General features: G+C 39.0%; 2 protein-coding genes across 2 annotated transcripts in view; one reads left to right on the top strand and one right to left on the bottom strand.

Annotated features, from left to right (window-relative positions):
• LOC127655666 (SH3 domain-binding protein 5-like) overlaps positions 1-23,848 on the top strand; it is a 263,875-nt gene that overhangs the window by 93,878 nt on the left and 146,149 nt on the right. The gene's annotated exons all lie outside the window — the stretch shown is intronic.
• On the bottom strand, positions 1,274-23,075 carry pnp4b (purine nucleoside phosphorylase 4b). The gene is made up of 6 exons (XM_052143594.1): positions 22,929-23,075; positions 21,857-22,029; positions 16,148-16,251; positions 8,295-8,470; positions 7,697-7,887; positions 1,274-4,011 (listed from the first exon to the last, which is right to left on the bottom strand). The coding sequence occupies exons 1-6, from the start codon at positions 22,949-22,951 to the stop codon at positions 3,743-3,745; spliced, it is 936 nt and encodes a 311-aa protein (XP_051999554.1). The 5' UTR covers positions 22,952-23,075; the 3' UTR covers positions 1,274-3,742.

The raw sequence follows: 23,848 nt of genomic DNA, 5'->3' as shown, positions 1-23,848 counted from the left end.
AATCTCTCTTTGTCCATAGTGGAGCATCAAAGAGTGTCATGCATTTATTGCCCTTTATGAAACACTCCAGCTGTGTGTTGTTGTGAGGAACTTGCATCACACTCTAACCAGTTAACAGCGGCACCTGCACATGTAAACAAATCACCTACAGCTCAGACGATGGTATACAACAGCTACCTGCTACCCCCAATCAGACTGTTTGTTTTTATTGGAAGCTTCATGAGTCTTTGTTCAACTGTGCACTATATGCTTTTGGATATGGAAAGGAACTGATCTGTCATTCTAATATGCTAATGTGATGGAAGATTATAGTGATACATATTTAAATTTAGATTAATGTTATGATTCAAGGTTTTTATATTATTTTGGCCCAACTCTGTCATGCCTTACAGACCCCTTGTGTGCAACATGGTCTGGTATTTTCATTCTGGAACGTTAAAAGATTAGCAAACATTTTATCTCTACTGTTTCCAAACCCTGTCAAGGAAGGTTTTGCCTGTTCCATAACAGAAGCTATACAGTGTTGTGTAGCACATAACTATGCATAACTGATCTACGAGCACATTTTGAAAACTCACAAAAAATATGCCTCAGTGTTATTCATGGAACAATTTATTCATTAAGCAGTTAACTGTTGAGCAAGTGGGAAATGGGAGCCATCTTTCAGTTATTATTTTTTGTTTATCTTGATCGCTCATTCGCTTATTTTAAATTATATTTCCCACATGCTATTTTCTGTTAATTTTTCATAATAGAAATGTCCACACATTATTACTTTCTGTAAAATTTATCTCACTCTTTTTATATTTACTCCATTTACAAATAATTTCAGCCTTGCTCCCAAATTAATTACCTGCTATTTTTGGTAAAGTCTGTTTTTAATGAAGTCTGATTGTAACCAATTGTATAACATTATGAAAGTACATTTATGCCCATCAGATCCTGAAGATCCAGCAAACACTACATTATCATATCTATGACAGCCCAGGTATCACAATCACAGACATTTCTTCTGGGGTATTTGGATAACCTCCAAAATGAGGTGGCACTTGGGAGCAAATAGAAAGTCTGGGTTTCTCAGATTATGTTACAATAAGCAGTTATTTTTGTCCTTGCTAATGTATGTCTGACCTTAAATGGTCAAAGTTCATATTTTTGTTCAGAGAGGGTTTTAAACACAGAAAAAGATCTATAGGATTCATGATTCCAACAGAACTTTCAAAGCCTCATAGAATGGTCAGAGAGGACCAATATTTAATGCTGACTCCAAAAAAAAACGAAATGCAGCCGTCTGCATTTTAATGAATGTTGACCTGCTGAACATTTGTTTTTTGTACTTGACAGTCAAAGAAAATCAAAGAAGGTTATGCCCGCAATATCAACTCAGTCAATTTCCTGATTAAGTGAAAATCAATTTTATTGATAAGAATACTCATTATAAGATGGTGCTAATTAGAAGAATAACATTTTGACCCCTAGAGTTGCATCTTAGAAGAAGCACAAAATTAAAATGTTTGCTATTGAAGGATAAAAAATAATTCAAAATTGGTTGCACCCAAGCTGGTGTTTTTTAATATGGCAAAAACAGCAGCACCTTCTAATGAACACAACTCTATACACGCATATCATACGTTTTGATTGGTAACTGATTCAACTTTATCAGTGTTTGTTAGCCTGCACTATATGCTCATGGTTAAAAGGCTAGCCAATGGTATACTAAATGCATCATTTTAACCTGCTAATCTGATTTGAGAAGGGTTATAGCAAATTAGATTAAGATTCACATCAGGTACCTTTTTACATATTTACTGAATACAATTAGGCCCCTATCAATTTTACAGAATCCATCAGACATATTGATATCAGTTTTTTTTCCCACTAAAACAGATACTAAGGATTTGTCTCTGAAGGTTAAATTTACCATAATGCAGTGACAGCTGAATTGCAAGTTGTCCAAACAACCCAAAAATCACCACTGAAAGTTGAAAACTGATGATCCCGCAAGCAGGGAATACATTTCCAGTTTATGTTCTGAAAGTTTTTATAAGCATTTAACTAATCTTAATTATGCAATTAGTGTTCTTCCATAATTCTTATCTCTTGGGTTTGCATCAACAAGGAATAAGATGAATTTGCTTTCAATGCATCATGTAATGAATAAACATGGCTAAATTAAAAAATCTGATGAATTGGGGCCTGGGTAGCTCAGCGAATATTGACGAATGAGTGAATCCAGCCAGGTTTCCTAAGCAACTAAATTGGCCCGGTTGCTAGGGTAGGTAGAGTCACATGGGGGTAACCTCCTGGTGGTCACAATTAGTGGTTCTCGCTCTCAATGGGGCACGTGGTAAGTTGAGTCTCCGTGGTGTCATGCACAACGAGCCATGTGATAAGAAGTGCAGATTGACTGTCTCAGAAGCGGAGGCAACTGAGACTTGTCCTCTGCCACCCAGATTGAGGTGAGTAACCACGCCACCACAATGACCTACTAAGTAGTGGGTATTGGGCATTCCAAATTGAGGGAAAAAAGGGATAAAAAAATAAATAAAATCTGATGAATTGGGAGTAATTGATCAGCACATGCAAAGTGATTTTGCTCTTAGCAATTTATTTATGGAGTCTCAAAAACTATCTACAAGCCGGAGGAATTCTCTATATATTCATTCTTTATATAATGATTATATTATGTTACATAATTACCTCAGAAAATAAATGATAATTTACAGATGTATTGAGGGTCTTACAGTTTTAGCACATTGATACACTGTTATCCATAACTAAATAAAATCCTCACAGAGGATATCACATTTGCCAATCTTGTCACATGTGCACGGTAGATCACTACTGTGTTTGCTGCATTTTACAATGCTCTTAGATTATTAATCATAGCATGAAAAAAATGCTAAATTCATAATTTCAACAGTGGGAGATATATTTACAGTTTACCTTCAATTAAAAAGGCAGGAAAATAGAATATTGTAACAACCCTGCTGGGTTAGCCTAAAGTGGTTAATCTATCCCCCCACTTTTATTTCACAATTGGGAATGCCCAATTCTGGGCATTCCCAATGTGCTGTAAGTCCTCATGGTGGCATAGTGGCTCACCTCAATCCAGGTGTCGGAGGATGAATCTCAGTTTCCTCAATCCGCACATTTTATCACGTGGCTTGTTGAGCGTGTTACCGCGGAGAACCATATTATAGCGACAATGAGGAGGTTAACCCAACGTGACTATACCCACCCTAGCAACCAGGCCAACTGCTTGCTTAGGAAGCCTGACTGGAGTAACTCAGCATGTCCTGGATTCAAACTTGCGACTGCAGGTGTGGTAGTCAGCGTCTCTGCTTGCTGAGCTACCCAGGCCCCCGGTTAATCTAGATTAATCTGGTCTCCCAGATGGTTTAGCTGGGTTAATCTGGTCGTCCATCTTTTCTCCCAGCCTGAGCATTTGACATGTGCCAAAAACCTCTCTAAAAACATAAAAATAAACCAATTTAACCAGCTTGGACAGACTTGGAGACCAGCTTACCATTTTAGGCTGTTTTTGTTTTTGTTAGTTTTTTCAGCAGAGTAACAATTACAATTTGGAGATAATATTCAAATTTTTCTTAAAGGCACCATGAGGTCTGCCATTGGATCTACTGGAGACTTTCAACCAACCACATACACTGCAGATAAATACAGATTGAACAATATATGGAACCCATAAGATCCATAAAATTACATGGCATCCACATTGCCCTTAATTCAGTTGGCCTGATTGATCCTGCACAGCATTTGAGTAGATGCAGTTGTTGTTCATGTTCTCCACTTGGTGCAAGCGAGCGATGAAGGTTACAAGTACATTTTGAAGCATCTCAGCTCTCATCTTACTGATCTGCAGTACCTCCTCATGATTGACCTTCTCCTCACGACTGTAGTCCATAGAAACCTTGTTGGTGATGAGTGAGAGGCCCATGACCCTCAGTCCGCAATGCTTGGCTACTGTCACCTCAGGAACCGTGCTCATACCTGTGAGGACAGCAGGAGGGATTACAGGGAGAGGGATAGAGAGAGAGAGAGAGAGAGAGAGAGAGAGAGAGAGAGAGAAAGAGAGACTCTTAATTAAATGGCTGTTATCTCAGTAGGTGCTTGTGCTGCATCATTAATAAAGGAGACCAGGTCTGTGTCTAAATACTTAATGAGGACTATTGCGGTCCTGTTTGATACACAGGAAGAAGGACTAGCACAAGTATAAAAATGGGCCAGTCACTTACCCGGGCTAGTCAGTGGAGCGCACTTAGCGCATACACCATGGTGCTGCTGTTTGGTAATCTGAGCCCAATTATCTTACACATCCTTCAGCTCATCAGAGGACCACCGGTGAGTACAGTTTATCCCAATCATATGGTCAAAAGAGCTATTCAGATCACTGATTAACCTAATCACATTGATTGAAGTGGTTTACTCTGGCCCTTTGGGTGGGCTTAATCTACTTTAGTTAACATGGCAGGTTTCCTCGGCCTGCTACAAGATGAAACCTAATTTATTAATGAACTGTAATTTTCATTAAAGACTAATTAAAGGAGGGAACAATCCTTACACCACTCAATCTTCTAAGTGAGAAGATATCTGATGCAGCATTGAGGAAATGATACCTGCCTACTGTCAGATTCTGATCATTGAGTGTGTGTATGGTTTTGGTTTTGCTATTCTTATGGGGGATAAATGTTTGAAAAGCAGTTACAGCAATAACCTGTGTATAACCTCATTGAAAAACCAGTAAAACTTACTGTTCCATATGGGGACGAGATAATCCAAATATCTCCATAAAGGGACAAAATAATGTCTAGTTTTACATATTTAACAATACCATGTTATAACAATACCAAGTTGCATTTTGGGGTTAGGTTGGGGAAAAGTTTCATAACTTTCAACATAAAAATCTGGTCTACATTACTTTATAAGAACCACCTAGTTAGACAGGATGCGATCATCTGACTAACATGTAAAACTTGATAGGTAAATTTGTCTAAACAAATTTTGATGTTGGCTAAAAAGCTTGAAATTTCACATTCCACAAAACTCAGACAGAGAGCAAAAGCACCAGACAGAGCAAGGGTGAGAAAAAGAGAGACTATAGATAAAGACAGACAGACAGACAGATACAGACACAGACACACACAGACAGACAGATAGATAGGAAAGACAAACAGACAGACAAAATGATAGGTGTGGAGGTGGGGGCATCTGAGTGAGAGAGGAAGCGATAAGGGTTTCCACCTGGGGTGAATAGACGGGGGAGATAAAAGTGGCCCAGTCCACAGGAGAGGCACACACCAGAGACTGCTTGTCCATTTACTCAGAGTGTATTGTTTAAGCTGAAAAGCAGGATATTGTTTTGTTTGTAATAAAAGTGTCTCACATGGACTGTTGAAACCGGCTCCCGCTTCCTCCTTTATCAGTACAACAACAAACCCTGTCACAATAGGAGAGACAGACAGACAGGTGGGAAAGAAAGACCGACAGACAGACAGACAGACAGACAGATAGGAAAAACATGCAGATAGACAGATAGGTAGGAAAGACAGACATATAGATAGGAAAGACAGACAGACAGATAGGAAAGACAGGCAGACAGATAAGAAAGACAGAAAGAGAGAAGGACAGATAGAAATGACAGACAGATAGGAAAGACAGGCAGACAGATAAGACAGGTAGACAGACATATATAGGACAGACAGACAGATGAGAAAGACATGCAAGTAGACAGACAGATAGATAGGAAAGACAGACAGACAGACAGACAGACAGATAGATAGATAGATAGATAGATAGATAGATAGATAGATAGATAGATAGATAGATAGATAGATAGATAGATAGATAGATAGATAGATAGATAGATAGATAGATAGATAGATAGATAGATAGATAGATAGATAGATAGATAGATAGATCAGAAAGGAATACACACAAATATGTGTAGCTTAGGCATGCTTTTGTGTAGTAGCCAGAGGTGTAGCTATAGTAACGAAGTACAAATAATTAATTACTGTACTAAAGTACAGGTTTTTTCATATTTGTACTTTAATTGAGTTTAAATATTTTGGACTTTTACTTTCACTTCACTATATTTTAAAGAACATATTTATACTTTTATGATTAACAAATTGTGTACATTTCTCCAGACCCTTTCGTTACTTTTGATAACACCAAAAAAGTTTAATAAATAAATAACAGCTCTACTGCAAAAATGCTCGCAGTTTGGCGATAGTGATGTGTGATTCGTTGAAAGAATCGTTTGAGTCAAATCTTTTTTTATTCGTTTTGCGAATCATGAATCCGAATCAAAATCTCAAGCGAAGTGTGCGCCATATCATGCGTTCCGTCGTCTGTCTCCATTGGGGAAAACAAGAACCTGCTCATGCAAGTTTACATTTGTTTTTTGACTAATTCATTTGATAAGTTTAGGCTTAAACATTATGAAAGCTGTTAAATTATGAAGTTATGTGGGATCAGTCTCACGCCTTTCCAGGAGACCTGTTCATATAAATGTCAATCACATGCATTTTCATTTTACATTTAAACAAGGTATGCGCCAGCGCTCATGAAAATGTCCAACAATATTTACTTTTATATTTTATGAAGATGGGTGAATGGTCTTTGCCTAAGCAAAACTAGTTTTCTGGTGGTCCCTAAAGTGTTATATTTGCTTTGGGGCACATTTATGCTACAGTATGTGGTAACTAGGGGTTTCTGGATGATTGCTAGGGCATGCAATGCAGTTGTCAAGGTGACCTCTGCTGTGGTTTTGGCGCATTGATACAGTATTACATTGCTCTGTAGTTGACAGTGTGTTCTAGGTGGTTGTCAGGTTGTTGCTATGCTGTTGTTAAGTTGTTTTAACTCTGTTTTTAGCACATTGCTATGCAGTTGCCAGAGTGTTCTGGATGGTTGCTTATTGCAAATGAAAAGAGCCCACCACAAAAGTCTTGTTCTGGTCACTAATATGACTCAAATCTCTCCTTCAGTGTTCCAATTTTTATGGACTGTGGTTTTCATTTACACTCATCCCATAAATATGATCATTCAAATGTGACTTGAATGCGCCATTAAAGGGATAGTTAATTTATAAACGAAAATTCTCTCATAATTTTCTCACCTTCATTCGATCCTAGATGTGTTTGACTTAAACCATTTTTTTGCAGAAGACAAAAAAAAAAAAAAAAAAAAAAGATTTTCAGAATAATATTGCTGTTATGTAGGTCAATTAAATGTAAGTGAATAGTGGCCAGAGCTTTAAAGCTAAAAAAAAAAAGCACATAAGAGTAATCCATAAGACTCCAGTTGTTTCATCAATGTCTTCTGAACAGATCCAATTAGTTTTGGGTGACAATAGAACAAAATATAACTCCTTTTTCTATAATAAACCTTGACATTAGCAGTCTCCCTGGCCATCAGGATTTCAAACTTGATTATAGTGCCACCTAAGGCTCTGCGCATCCGTCAAGCTCTAGAAAGTGAAGTCGAGCTTGAAATCATGATTATGATGAATTAACTTAAGTACAGTTACTTTAATACTTTACTAGTCGTTTTCTCATGAGCTACTTTAACTTGAGTCAATTTCCATGAAGGTGGAAATGAATGAATCTTTACATTTACTCAAGTATGACAAATAGATATTTTATACAAAACTGGTAGTAGCAGTCCATACCCACAGAGTCGCTCCCTAAGATTTGCAGCATGCGCGCTTCAGCGATGGTCTCAAAGTTGGGTCCACTAACCATACAGTAAACCCCTTCCCGCACAAAATTGGAGTAGCCCAGCTCAGCAGTGATGTCTAAAGCAAGCTTCCTCAGATCTTTGCTGTAAGCATCAGACATGCAAGGAAACCGTATGCCAAACCTGAAAAAGAGATGAGAGAACACGTAGTGTGGATTTTTAAGGGATAAAATAACTCACCCTCAAACCCAACTTTCTCCCATGGAACACCAAAGAAGATGATAGTAAATGTATTAGCCTCAGTCATCATTCATTTTCATTGTAAGAAAAGAAGATGCAATGAAACGAATGGTGACTGAGGTTAACAATTTGTGTTCAACAGAAGAAATTCATAGGGGTTTTAAACAACACACAAATTAGTAAATAATGACAGATTTTTAACTATCCCTTTAACCATATTTTCCATACAATAGAAAGCAGCACATACTAGATAACCTAATCAAATATCTCCTTTCTCCTCCTTCTTTTTCACCCTTCCTACATCAATTTCTCTCTTTCTTTCCCCTCTTCACTCCCCCTTATCTGCATACCGTTCATCATTGGGTCCACACAGTGGGTGCTGTCCAGCAAACCCCGGCAAGTTAATGTGGTCCTTAATGACCATGATGTCTCCAACTTTGAAATCCTGACAAAGACCTCCAGAGGCATTTGTTACGATAATGGTCTCCACACCCATCAGCTTGAAGATCCGCACAGGGAATGTGACCTGGGGATAAAAAGGCCCACACAGGGCACACAGATACAAGCAGGTACTCATCAGTTACCTACGTTTAAGTTTCACTCGCTATTCAAGTTTACACATTAAGAAATTAATAGCATTTCTAAAAAATTTGGTTGCAGACAACAGTTAATCATGGATGGCAAAAATGTCATCCTGTTCAGATAGATTTTCTATCCTTATGAAAATGGGTAAAATGTAAACATAGCACGTGCGTATGATACCACATACACAGAAATGTGCGGTGGTATTCCACAGTGGCCAACCTCAGTTTTGTGCAGGTATTAAATAAATATAGGATTGTAGAGCAGAGAGCCATTAAGAGAGGTGTCAGTGCGAGCATGAGATGAATAATGAACTTGCAGGCTTAGTATAGCACAGCTCAATAGGGATGTCACAGCCTGTCAACCTGCTCTCCAACTGATGAACCAAGGTGGACGTGTATGGCGGCCACGAGCAGCATGCCGATTAAATCTGTACACAAACGGGCGGGGTGGACTGGCCATTGGGAGAACTGGGACTTTTCCTGGTGGGCTGGCCATAAAACAGGGCCCAACGGGCTGTGATAAACTGAAACGGGCCGCCGCGTTATGCCGAATGGGCTGCAACTGGCCAAAGAGGGCCACAAAACAGCACTGCGATACGCCAAAGGAGGCAGCGATATGCAGGAAAGGGGCAAAAAACAGTGAGCGGCACATCTGTGGGTGAAAACAGGTCAGAGGAGAATGGTTCTGATGGTTGATATGAATATAAACAGAAGCTCCTGACCCATATCTGCTTGTTTTTATACATTGCACTGTTGAGACACGATTGGCTGATTAGATAATTGCATGAATATGTAGATGTACAGGTGTACCTAATAAAGTAGCTGGTGAGTGTATATTTACACTGAGAGAGGCTTGATTATGATATTGAATTTAAATGGATAGTTCATCCAAAATTAAATATTCTCTCTCTCATCATTTACTCACCCTCATGCCATCCCAGATTTGTATGACTTTCTTCTGCTGAACACAAATTAGGCTTTTTAGAGGAATATCTCAGCTCTGTAGGTCCATACAATGCCATTGAATGGTGACCAGAACTCTACTAGTTCCAAAAACTAGATAAAGTCAGCATAAAAGTAATTCATAAGACTCCAGTTGTTTAATTCATGTCTTCTGAAGTGATCCAGTCAGTTTTGGGTGAGCACAAACCAAAATATAACTCCTTTTACACTGTACATCTTGTCATTGCAGTCTGTAGGCACTATCATGAGCTCAGTTACACTTCCAGTGCTTGACACATCCGCAGAGCACTAGATGGCGCTATAGGAATTGTAATCTAGCTTGAAATCATGATCGCCAAAGAGACTGCAGATGTCCAGATGTATAGTGAAAAAGTAGTTATATTTTGGTCTGTTCTCACCCCAAATCAACTGGATTGCTTTAGAAAACATTGATTAAACCACTGGAGTCTGATGGATTACTTTTATGCTGACTTTATCTCCTTTTTGGCACTTTTGGAGTTCTGGTCAATATTCACAATAAGAGCTGTGATATTCTTTTATCCCACTGAGTCCAACCAATCACCAAATAGAATTTCATATCGATACAATACAGGCATACAATTTTAGCTATCCTCCTATAAAACACTTTATTTAAAAAAAAGGAAACATCACTGAACAAATTTGGTTACTCATTATATATTTATTAATGCAATTAAAATGACTGTTATATGTCAGTAACCTGTAAAACAGTGTTTTCTTATAAAAAGCATGGTTAGTTTAGAGTTTAGGTAAGGAGTAACACTTCATGGTTAGTTTTAGGTTTGTGTTTGACTTAAGAAAAATCGTAATAACTTTATTCGTTGGTTCGTACATTTTTCTCTATGGGAGTAAAAGATGTATGTTTTTGTACAAACTAATTAGTATGTTTTTTTTATGATTTGCCATTTCGTACTAATTTCTATGACTAATCTTTTTTCATGATACCAAATAATGCATTAACTAATGTTAAAAAATAGAACCTTACTGTAAAGTGTTATCCATGAGTTTGCCTTTGCATACAAGTGTTAGAATCTAGCTAAATTAATTACCTTACATTTCTTCATTTACTTTTAGGTTAAAAATTGCTGTGGCATGTTCAGCCTCCCATTCCTTGTCACATTTGTAACACTAAAAACTTTGAAAGAGAACTGCGCAAACTACTCCTCTGTTGCACAAGGAGATTTGGGCAACACTAGCAGAGAAAACAGACTTTTATTCCCATAGAGACTAACAAATCACCAAACAGAATTTCATATCTATATGCATCAAATTTTAGCTAGCCTCCTATCAAACATTAGTATAAGAAAATAAATTTGGTTACTCATTACGTATTTATTAATGCAATTCAAATGACTGTAGTATGCCAATAACCTGTAAAACCCCAATGTTTTCCTATTAAAATCATAGTTAATTTAGGGTTTGGGTAAGGAGTTACACTTGATGATTAGGTTTAGGTTTGTGTTTGAACTTAGGAAAAACCCTAGTAATATTGTTCATTGGTTCGTAAAAGTTGTACATTTTTGTATGATTTTTTTAATGATTTGTCATATAGTACACTTATTAATATGACTAGTCATGAAACTGGGTTGGGAAGCTAATGTGCCAGCAACAGTGTTAGCAAGTCTTAGCAAGTTTTAACCAACAATCTAGAGGAAATATATAGATATGAGTTAGATGCCTAGACAAAGGCATCGAAACTTCAAACAACAGAAGAAACATTAAGAACATTCAAAAATACATATATTTTTTTATTATTTTTGTTGAAAGTTTCTCAACATTTGATGGTCCCACTTCTTCCTCTCTCTAGATTTAATTAATCTGAACACCATATCGATATTCTGCTTGCTATAGAGAAACAAAGACGTCACTGATTGGTTAGCCCAGCACTATCCAATTGTCCTCCATAGAAAATCTCGTCACAACAAAGAGATCACTTAAAGAAATCCAAATGATTTGTCTCTGTGTGTTACCAAGGGCAAATATGAAAGCAAGTTTGCATCCTAAACTACAAATGGAATGAGTTGGTTATTAGTGCTCTTTTATTTACTTAGGTTACAGTGGATTAGCACAAATTTGCACAGTGACTCACATACATGAGTCATCCAAAGGGTACTGTACAATAGGCTGGGTGCTTATTCACAAAAGCACAGCTGAATCGAACTCAGCCTGACAAAAGATGTAATAACTTGATTGATTTAGCACCTAATTATCTCAGTAGCTTAAAATCAACATGAAACAACACTCGCAACCCATTTTACTTTTGTAATGTGACATATTTCCAAATCCATCAGGACACTCAGAGAGTAAAAAATAGTGTGAGAATTGATTTTATGCATTAGAAAATCATTGGATCCTGAAAAGTGGTCTCTATATGACGTTGTGACGATGTAGTGACACTAGGGGTCGCACTTGAGAGCCCTAAACACCTCTAAACTTTGAGAAAAGGCCAATGAGAATTGATGAGTGGAATTTGCATGCCTCTCCCATGGACATACTGGTATTAAAGGAGCTAGAATGTGGCCACTCATTTAGATTTTTTCTTCGGAGCAGAGCGGTTGTGTATCAGTGAGCTGAATACCACTGCTGTTCCATTCACCTCAGAAAGAGGTGTATGCTGTTGGATATACAGCGCATTCCAGCGGGTTTCTCTTCTTCTGCACGCCTAGTGCAGATTATGCCACTTTGAGCTTTGACAGTGCTACTAAGTGAGTATATACACTCACCTAAAGGATTATTAGGAACACCTGTTCAATTTCTCATTAATGCAATTATCTAATCAACCAATCACATGGAAGTTGCTTCAATGCATTTAGGGGTGTGGTCCTGGTCAAGACAATCTCCTGAACTCCAAACTGAATGTCAGAATGGGAAAGAAAGGTGATTTAAGCAGCCGGTCTGAGTATTTCACAATCTGCTCAGTTACTGGGATTTTCACGCACAACCATTTCTAGGGTTTACAAAGAATGGTGTGAAAAGGGAAAAACATCCAGTATGCGGAAGTCCTGTGGGCGAAAATGCCTGGTTGATGCTAGAGGTCAGAGGAGAATGGGCCGACTGATTCAAGCTGATAGAAGAGCAACTTTGACTGAAATAACCACTCGTTACAACCGAGGTATGCAGCAAAGCATTTGTGAAGCCACAACACGCACAACCTTGAGGCAGATGGGCTACAACAGCAGAAGATCCCACCGGGTATCACTCATCTTCACTACAAATAGGAAAAAGAGGCTACAATTTGCAAGAGCTCACCAAAATTGGACAGTTGAAGACTGGAAAAATGTTGCCTGGTCTGATGAGTCTCGATTTCTGTTGAGACATTCAGATGGTAGAGTCAGAATTTGGCGTAAACAGAATGAGAACATGGATCCATCATGCCTTGTGCAGGCTGGTGGTGGTGGTGTAATGGTGTGGGGGATGTTTTCTTGGCACACTTTAGGCCCCTTAGTGCCAATTGGGCATCGTTTAAATGCCACGGCCTACCTGAGCATTGTTTCTGACCATGTCCATCCCTTTATGGCCACCATGTACCCATCCTCTGATGGCTACTTCCAGCAGGATAGTGCACCATGTCACAAAGCTTGAATCATTTCAAATTGGTTTCTTGAACATGACAATGAGTTCACTGTACTAAAATGGCCCCCACAGTCACCAGATCTCAACCCAATAGAGCATCTTTGGGATGTGGTGGAACGGGAGCTTCGTGCCCTGGATGTGCATCCCACAAATCTCCATCAACTGCAAGATGCTATCCTATCAATATGGGCCAACATTTCTAAAGAATGCTTTCAGCACCTTGTTGAATCAATGCCACGTAGAATTAAGGCAGTTCTGAAGGCGAAAGGGGGTCAAACACAGTATTAGTATGGTGTTCCTAATAATCCTTTAGGTGAGTGTATTTCTGCAAAGAGTATATTTTCCTTTATTAGAGCAGTACATTGACGTGAACGTCTTTTTAAAGAAGTGTCTTTTTAAAGATACCTTTCTGTGTTTGTGTGATTCCTGGATGCGATCGTTATCTCTCTGCCTCCGACGGCCACTTTCACTGCCTCACATGTCTGGGCCGCTATCATACTGGTTTGTGTTCTCATTGCGATTTCCTTCTTCCGGGGGAAAGCCACTCCAGCCGTCCCCCGCACTGCACCTTCTACCTACAGGTATGAGGCCAGCCTGGCTGGAACTGGAGGCGATTTGGGGAGTTCAATGGGCACGGAAAACCTCCCTTTCCCCAGCTTGCTTATCTGCCCCCGTCGAGTTGCGAGATGAAACCAGCTTGCCTCACGGCCAGCTTAATGTCTCTTTCAGGGCTCGCGAGCAGGATGAGTCAACTGGGCTGCCACCTTCGGGTCTGCACGCCCAGTCTGAGGCCGACGCAGAGCTGAGCGCTATGCTTGCCCCGGCCGCCACAAGTGTTGTGTTGGAATGGAAACCTCCACCCTCCCCTGAGCCCTTGCAGCTAGATGATTGGTTCCTGGGTTCGGGGCGCCGCTCAGGGCCCCTTTCTTCTTGGAAGTGCATGACAAACTGGCGAGGTCGTGGAGGGCACCTTTTGCTTCCCGAATCCGACTTTCCGGTTTGTACGCTCTCACTACCCTTGACGGCAGGGCTGCCCTCAGGTACACGGTGGTCCCTTAGGTGGATAAGAAGGTTGTGGTGCACCTGTGCCTGCAAAACACCGCCACCTGGCGGGATTGTCCGGCGCTCCTCTCCAGGGCCTGTAGGACTACGTCGTCTCTGGCAACCAAAGTATACAGTTCTGCTGGACAGGCCGCCTCAGTCCTGATCCGATGTGCTGCAGGAGCTGCGCACGGCGACCGGCCTCGCCCTCTGGGGCTGAATCTGTTCGAGGTGAGGGACGCCGACAAAGTTCGATTTCTCAACGCGCCCATCTCCCAGAATGGCGTATTCGGCAACACCGTTGAGGACTTTACCCAGCAGTTTTTGGCGGTGAAGAAACAGACGGAGGCAATACAACACATGTTGCCACTGCGCAGCTCAAGATGCCATACCACGTCTGCTTACCGAGGACGCCCCCCTACGGCGGCGAAAGCCCATGTGACTACACCACAGCCCGAGACCAGTTTCTCCCCCAGCGTAGAGCTGCCCACTGGAAGCTGGCGCCCCTGCGTCATGGCCTGGCACGAGGAACAGGAAGGCTCCTAATCGCCCCTGAGATGGATGACCGTGTCCATGGAGCTGGTACCCAGACTACTCCATCCCCCAGTGGAGGGCAAGGAGGAAAATCCTTTGTTTTTTTTTTTGTTTTTTATATTCGACTGTACCCACACTATCAAAAAAAAGAACAGTTTCCTCACTTCTTGGATTACATAATCAGTGTTTAGGACCGCTGTTGTCACGGCAGCCAGACACTGAGCACTCGCAGCCAGGGCCTCATGAATGCGCCCCCCTGCTTTCATGCTCCCGGCCGCACCACACCTACAACCATGGCCATCCAGTTGTGACGAGTCCCGAGGACGGCCCAAGATGCCCCACTCCTCAGTCGTTAACCCGCCCTATGCCGGGTACGCTGAGCAAGGTAAGTGCTTCGAGGTTCCCATTGCTTTGAAGCAATGTTCCTCGACGTAGAGTTGCCTGCTACCCCCTGCCACGAGGCTCCACCCCAGGTATGTCAGCATGGCTAGCTCTTTCCAACCCATCGCGGTGGCTGGCCAGGTCCATCCGTCTCGGCTACACGATTCAGTTCACCGGGCACCCGCCCCATTTCAGCAGCGTCCGCCTCACCTCGGTGCAGGGCGAGAATGCCGCCACCCTGCATGAGGAGATAGGGACCCTTCTTCTGCGCAAGGGGATTATAGAGCCTGTCCCTCCAGCCCAGATGAGAAAAGGGTTCTACAGCCCCTACTTCATCGTGCCAAAGAAAGGCGGTGGGTTGCGGCCAATGTTGGACCTGCAAGTTCTGAACCGGGCCTTACACAGACTCCCGTTCAAGATGCTGATGCAGAAACGCATTTTGGCTGGCGCATTTTGGTAACCAAAAACTATTGCTTTTGCATGATGCCATATCCATGCTGCTAAGCGTAGATACAGCTAAAACAAAAACAACAACAACAACAAAAAATAACAGTGTACCTTTTACCATGTAGCATGCTTACAGTAGACTACAGCTGCAAGTTGGATATTGGCAATTAACTGATTTTATATGAGATTGACAGGAACAGTAAACAGTTTGTTTCTGTTGTGCACCTGCATCCTCATCATTCAGCCTGTATTTTCATGCAGTGTGGTTCCTGATTGTGACAGATAAATGAATGGCCCATGCAGGAGGTAAAAGCTCCTATCTTTTTCTGCAAATAGGAAGTGATGCTAAGAGGAACTAAATCCACTGAACAATATTTTTTATGAGACATTGATGGCATAAAGTAAAAAAATGTAGGTTTGTGATATTGGCCTTACTTCAAGCCATTATGTAAGTAAGTTTTATAAATGGATTCATCTAAGAACAATCTATCAAAAGTCAATACAACAGTACAAGCATAAAATAAATGAGGTGAAGGGAACAGGAGGGTTAAAGGGAAATTAGAAAGATAAATACAATTTAAAACAGTTAAGGGGAAGAAAAATTAGCAGGCCATTATGGTGCAGTACCTGCAATAGATCAACCCAAACCATTTTGAACTCACCTTACACAGTGAGTAACCCTCATAGAGATGGAACCTTCCCTGCATGAAGACACAGGACTTTCCTTTCAATTGACCAAACACCAGGCACCCTTCATGACCAGGAACTAAGCAAAAGAGAAACACATCTTCTAAAGCCAAATCCAAAGTGAAAACAGAATTTCTTGAATCACATATAAGCAGGGTTGGGGAGTAAAGGAATACATGTAACGGGATTATGTATTTAAAAAACAAAATATAAGTAACTGTATTCCACTACAGTTACAATTTAAATCATTGGTCATTAGAATAGAGTTACATTCAAAAAATATTTTGATTATTGAAGAGATTACTTTGCATTTTATTGTCATTTGTTTGTATTGTCTTTCAGATGGAAAACATTTATATAAATGATGCCATCCAAAGTCCATTTGAATAGCGGTGAAACACTTTCTAAATGATGTGTTACATTCATACGAGCAGACAGAGTATGAATGTACATTTGAATGATCTTGTTTTAGAAAAAACATTGTATAAGATATTTAGGTTTTTCAGAGAGTTTTATAGTCAAAACAAGTGAAAAAAATCTACCAGAGCTGAAGAAGTAATTCAAAGTATTTAGAATTCATTACAAATTACATTTTACAGCATGTATTCTGTAATCTGTAGTGTACATTTCACATTTCAAAAGTAACCCTCCCAACTCTGCATATAAGCAAATTCCCTTTCAAGGCATGTCAGTGCACTCAGCCCTCTCCTGAACGCACATTATGCTGTTTAACTGAGGCGCTTATTTATAGTTTATAGTACTTTCAAATGTATATTTTTTGCACCAGAAGCATTCGCATTGCTTTGTAAGACATAACTACTGGAGAGGTGTGGATGATGTTAATGCCAATTGTCTGTGCTTTTTGGAGCATAAAAGATCGTGTTACCATCCACTTCCATTATAAGGACCAACTGAGCTGAGATATTTTTCTATTTTTCTTCAGATGTGTTCTTCTGAAGAAATGACGTTGTATACAATACGTCTGGGATGGAATGAGGGTGAGTAAATGATGAGAGAATTTTCATTTTTGGGTGAACTATCCCTTTAATGAGTATGTACATTAATACAAGTGTTTCGTTTCAGGCTAAATAATCTCTGATATAAGCTAATGTGACATCAGTAATTCAGTGCATGCTGAGAGTTTTCTCTCTCACTGAAAAAAAGAAAATTTTCAGCAAAATGTATTGAGAAATGTTAGTTTTTGGATGTCTAATATTTTGCTTGTCTTTAGAAATCAAACCAATATCGAATTTTTCTCCAGGTTGTTGGTTAAAAGTTAACATGAATGACAGATGCTTACACTGTTGCTGTAGCTACCATTCAAGACTTTATCATGGCTGTGATGTTGGGGGCAATTGTACCACTGGTTCTGAAATAAGGGTGATTGTAACACTGACTCCTTGTATTAAATTCGATATTAGAATCTAATTTTCTCCTTTATTAAGTATTTTAAATGTACAGTTACTTTTGGCACTTAAAGAATTGTTTTGTGTACCACAAGATGGCAAGTAGTTGTTTGTGAAATAATTACAAAAATAAAAATACAATTGCCTGAAGCCAGTCTCTCTATACAAGAACAGCAAGTTCAACATTATATAATTATATTGTGCCATTTCAGGTGACAACAAACTCTTCAATTCCATTTAGTTTGCATTTCTAATATTTCACCATGTAATTTCAAAGTTCTCCCCTGAAATTACTCTCTTTTATGTTGATTTTATTGTGTTGCACTCGCTTTTAAGCGTTGTAATGTATGAAGCAATGTGATGATAAAATACAGTGCACTGTGTTCTATGGCTGTTTTTATCTGATAAAGAACCTCCTGCTGTAAAGCATTTACTCTTTGCTCTCTCCTTAATTTTTGTATCTACCTAAGAAAAGGGGATGTACATCTAATGATATATTATTCTGTACCAAGCCCAAAATATGCCAGACAATACCATTGAGAAGAGAAACCATCTAATCCTTTGCTATAATATAAGGTTAAAAGGATAGTTCACCCAAAAATGAAAATATTGTCATCATTCAATCACACTTATGTTGTTCCAAATCTTCGTGAAGAAATAATTATTTTGTAGAACTCAAAAGGACACATAAGTTAATGGTATAGCAAAATGTCCTGGCTGGAAGATTCTAAGCAAAAACTTACATTTCAGGTTATTCCTCACACAAAGCTATTTTATGGTTTCAGAAGACTTGGAATATATATTGCAAAACCATATGAAATACTTTTATGATCCTTTTATAGAACGTTTTTGGCCTTTATGGAGCTTGACAGCTCTGATCACTTTCCTCTTAAATTGGATGGATCAGCTTGTACATTCTGTTAAACATCTTTTGTGTTGCACGGAAGATAGTCATATGTGTTTGGAATGCCATTAGAGTGTGTACAGTAAATTATTATTCATAAGTATTAAAGGGTAACTAAACCCTAAACCAACTTTTTTTAGTTAATGATCTGTAAGAATGGGGCTTTATTAGTACTGGTCATTGATTCAAGTAATTTTTTTGACATTTGTGTATAAAGTGTTTTAATTCTACAATATATGGTGTAAAAACGTCTGAGTGCTGCCCACAGGTTGAACGGTGGCTACTGCAGTTGAATTTTCCTATTGGCTGTTTGCGGTACTTCGTGACGTAAGCGGTGACAGCTGACGTAAGCAGGTTCCAGCTCACCACGCTCTTGGTACGAGCTACCACGCCCATGGCAGTATAAAAACCATCTTGTTTCAGTCAAAACCACTGTAGCGAGTCAGGAGTTGGAATTGCGAGTATTGAAAACGATCAGGATAGAGTATTTTAGCATCTATTTAGCATAGCATTTATATAGTTATTTAGATTATTTTGTGTAGCCTAGGTAGTTAATTAGCATATTTGTTAGTGTAGTATTGTTAGAAGCATAGTTAGTTAGTAGCATAGTATTGCGTCAGTTAGGATAGCTTCAAGTTAGCGTAGATTATCTGTATTTAGTACAGTGGTCAGGATGGTATGTAGGTGTAGTGTTTCTGGTTGCAACAGCAGTGCTGGACTGTATAGCTTTCCAGCAGACTTGGAAATTAGGCACCAGGGGTTGCACGTCCTTGTTCTGGAAGACCGCAAGTTCCCGCCTAGAGCTGGAGGAGTGTGCAAACTGCATTTTACACGGGATTGCTTCTCCAACGCAATGGAGGTGGAAATGGGCTTCTCCAAACAGCTCGCGCTGAAAAGCGACGCAGTGCCAAACGCTGCTCCTCCTGCATGGACTCCACCACCTCAGTGGCGTCTTGAGGTGAGTGATCATATATATTTGAATCACAATTTATGGTTAGGCTAAAGTTAGTCCTCTGGGGTAGACAAACGCGCGTTCGCGATGCGGGTTCACGATGTGCGCTTTACGTCACATTCTTCTAAGTTGAGAGAACAGCTAACTGATGTTATGTTCAAGTGAAGCTTGCTAAATAAAAATCCTGCTAAAAGGATAAACATCACTGAACAGCGTTTCGTTTGTTTTTCCTGCACGCGAGTGAAGGTGAATGCGCACTCGGATGCTCAACCGGGAGTTAAAACCGCAGTTTGAGTCAGCGGCTCGAATTGATATGACTTCGACAAGACTGTCCGCGGACAATCAGCCTCCACTTCAGGTGCAGCTGCGGAGTCAGCTCTCGATTTCAAAAGACCGCTCGTGACAGCAGCTGCTTGCGATCACTCTAGTCACTCTCCGATCTCAGAGTCTGCATAGCAGCTGTCACACTTTCAATCATGTCGAGCCCACTGGTCTCAGGTGCATTTTTGAAATATTGCTAGTGGGTGGAGTCAGACTCTGAGCAGGGGTTTAGTTACCCTTTAAAGATCCTACTGCTTCGGCTGTACTTGGAAGTTCATTGATTTATATCTGCATGTTCAACATCCTGATAAGCTCCAACAGCCATTCGGGAAAGCTGATATCTCCTACTTAAAGATGAAGGCTGATGTCACCAAGGGTGGCAATAGTGAGACTGATTGTGTATCATAAGTGCATAAAAACTTTGTTTTGAAACTAAGAAGCCAAAGGGAGGCTGCATTTTGTTTGTGGCTCAGGGAATTTGTTTTGACTTGGGAACAGATCGACTGAGCCTAGTCAATGGGATCTTATGTAAATGTAACCTTGAATTCTGGCTGATAAGATTTGTTTGGCCCTAAAACCTGCAGCGTAATGAGGACCTGGTGGAATAATAGCTGTGATTTTCCAGGGACCGTTTCGTCTTTCTTAGATGAGCACTGACAAATGGCTCAGAGAGAGGGTTATTACACTCACATGAAATGTATTTCCTGTAACAGTCTAAAAATTAATGAGCAAATTAATGCTTCAATAAATGCAGTCTGTTTTTTTTTTGTTTAATCAAATTGCCATGCAAATCAAACTGTGCAATGAGAAAAATTTTAATACAATGGTTAAAAATTCTTAATTACCTGAACTACCTGTCATTTACAAAAATGAAAAGGGAGTGCATTAAGCAACTAATCAACATTATGCATCTTGTCCTCATAATAAAACTACAGTAATTGCTGGTAGTTATTCCTTTGTTGGTCTCTGTGTACCAGCTATAACTTACCTAAATTATCTACAAGAATAAAGATGACAACACAGATGTATTCTAAGACCCCCTTATTACACTGATCTTACTCTTTGTAGTTATCAGCCATCAAGGACACAAACATGCACACAAACTCATGCCTGCTACAGGTAATTCAAATATCATTTGGTGCATTCGAACACTTCTCCAGATTATTCACCTCACCATATTAATATTTAAATCTGTCCAAGATATCATAGTATGAATTCCCTGTGGCAGATATTAGGGGCTATTTTTGCTCCAGTCGTGATATTTTATTTATGGGCTGTAGTTATTCATTTTGTAGCTCATATTACCAGGAGGTGTGCATCATTTGTTAACCATACAATACAATGAGGGACAGAGTGAAAACCTCAGATTCGCTCCCTGCATTTGCAACAACTTTTTTATGCATCTGGTGACATTTTTAAGACAACTTGTTGACTAAAATGACTAAATGACCATGATATGTCAATTAAAGCTGACTAGCATAACCAAATGGCATTGCAGAAATAAACATTCTTTTCAAACAAGCGTTCCGAATAAGGCTCCTGTTTACTGTTGATTGAACTAGCAAAAAGTCCTGCCCCCAAAATCATGCTATTGGTTGAGTCCATGTTGTTGTTTTGTTGAGGTGGACTGGCTGATCAAAACAGAGGCAGACAGAGACACTGTGTTTACGTTACAGTTTTCGAGAAATTTAACCTACGAATGGCTTACTTGTTGTTGCCTCTGCATTAAGCTGGTATAAGAGAAAGTATTTTAAAACTGAAAAAGATACAAAATTCAGCTTTAAGTTAACTACATAAAACATCTACCAACTCTGCCCACTGATTTATTGCTGCAAACCCAAACTGAAAACTTTTCATACATAGCATTGATAGCTTGCTTGTTTCCTATTTATTTAGCCCATTTAAAAAAAAAAAAAAGACAAAACTAACTCTGCACTGGCAAAATTGAGACATTCAGTATTTCACTTTATTTCAGTTGCTGCTTCAGTATGAAAAAGGTCTATATCTTTATACAATACATGTATACTTCACCAGAAGTTCTCAACTGGTTTTGCATCAGGACCCAGGTTTTAGCTCTGATATGCTTCCATGATTCTGATACCTGTGCTCACTGGGAAATTGGGAATGTCCTCATAGCGGAAGGTCTGTTTGTTGGAGACACTGTCTGCGAGGAGGCCCAGTCCAGATCCACACACAATAGCAATCTTTGGCCGGTGTCTCGTACTGCTCATCAGCCATTCTGTAGTCAGTTTGCAGTCATCAAAGGAACAGCAACTGTGTCAGGAAAAATAAACAATGGCCAGATATGTTATCACAGGTCACACTGATAAATGCTCACATTGTATCAGACAAGATTACTAAGTGACAATGCCCATGCTTATCATGAGAATCATACATTTCCTTTCAAACTCTTCATTTTATGTGAATGCAACATCATTATAAGGTTTTCAAATGTTATAAAAATATTTACATTTAAATTTGCATTACATTTAAAAAAAAATACAAAAATACAAAAATTTTAAATCTTTCAAATATAATTAGTTCCTTATAACAGACCAAAAATAGACAAAATCACATGTTGATATTTTAAACCTTCTCTAATTTGAAAACACACAACTACTGTGTAAAATTTCATATAATTTTTTCTATGCCCGAACTTTCCAGAGTCAGTTATTAAAAAGTTATGACTAATAAAGAACACAGAATATTTACTGATAAAAATTAAACCACACGGACACTCCAAAAAGATTAAAAAGAAATTGTAGGAAAAGGCTTAATGTTGTTAAAGCTATATAAAAAAAATAAAAAAGCTGCTTAGATGAAAATAAAATAGAAAAAGAGCAGACAAAAGGAAATTTGCAGCATAGAGTCATTAAGGCTCTATTTAATTTGCATCTCATTTGGGACTAATTTTTATTCATATTTTGACTCAGCTGTGCTGAGCAAGGCTGTTATTTTTTTTTTATTGGTCTTACTGATTTGATTCAATGGATTAAGGCTCATATACTAAGATAACAGCTGTGAATCCAAATTACAATATGAAGCTGTTTTGGTTAAAAAAGTAAACATTTGTTTGTCAGTAATTAGTGATCCTTTATAAATTCTTTGATGTATATTATACATAGTATATATTACCCTTTACATACAATATATCACATAAAACTAAAATTTACCATGAGTTTTCCTTGGTGTGCATGATGCCAATCTTTGGTCAGACAGCCAGACAGTAACTGTAAAAAAGTATGCACTTGTATTTTTCCAGAACAGATAAGAGAGAGAAAAAGAAAGAGAGAGAGAATAGCCCTCAAAAAGCACTGTTAGATCTAATCTCATTGGCTGTGTAAATGGTGGGAATGGGAACTCTACATATCCTTTCCAAGAAATTGATTCTGTCCCCTTAGAAACTGGACTTTTTACCCACTAAATGAACAGAATTTTCAAGGTTTTTTTTACAACTCAAAAGGTTTTTGCCAGCGATAGACAACCGAATAAAAGAAGTTTGTATTTGGTCTTTTGTTTATGTTGTAGATCTACGGGTAACTTTTATCACAAATGTTGAAATGCTTTTATGTCCACCAGTTATTTATTGTTTTTTGTGTTTCTTATATACAGTGGAGAATTGACAGGAAAGTTGAGGAGGAGAGAGAGAGGTAAAAAGATCAGGACTTGACACAGGGGATATTCTAACCCCGGTACCATGAACACAAGAGCTCCCTATAACGTAAAACCCGCCTGCCACAGCTGTGACATGAAGCTGCCATGTTTAAAGGTGCACTCAGTAATTTTTTCCCAATAAAAAAGTTTAACTCCTAAATAAATGAATTGTAATTATGCCATATATATATATATATATATATATATATATATATATATATATATATATATATATATATATCATGACCGCTCACATTCAAATGAAGTCTCCAGTCATACCAAGTAATCTTATAAAAGCTGTTTTATTCTACATGGAGAGGGTCCACACATGGGGGCTGCTATGTTAAAATCACATGGCCAGCTGAATACTACTCACTTAATCTCAGTAACTGTCCTTTTGATTACCAGTTTACCAGTTATGTGGTTTAGACCACTACAC

The sequence above is a fragment of the Xyrauchen texanus genome, chromosome 15 (genome assembly GCF_025860055.1).
Source record: "Xyrauchen texanus isolate HMW12.3.18 chromosome 15, RBS_HiC_50CHRs, whole genome shotgun sequence".
NCBI classification, from domain to species: Eukaryota; Metazoa; Chordata; class Actinopteri; order Cypriniformes; family Catostomidae; genus Xyrauchen; species Xyrauchen texanus.
This window is presented reverse-complemented; position numbering and strand designations above follow the sequence as displayed.

Excerpts from the sequence above, each read along its gene's own strand:
- pnp4b (XM_052143594.1), bottom strand. The coding sequence starts at position 22,951 with ATGCACACCAAGGAAAACTCATG. Across the intron at positions 22,030-22,928 it reads CACACCAAGGAAAACTCATG|TTGCTGTTCCTTTGATGACT; the intron begins GTAAATTTTAGT and ends TTCCTGACACAG. Across the intron at positions 7,888-8,294 it reads TGTGGACCCAATGATGAACG|GTTTGGCATACGGTTTCCTT; the intron begins GTATGCAGATAA and ends TCTCTTTTTCAG.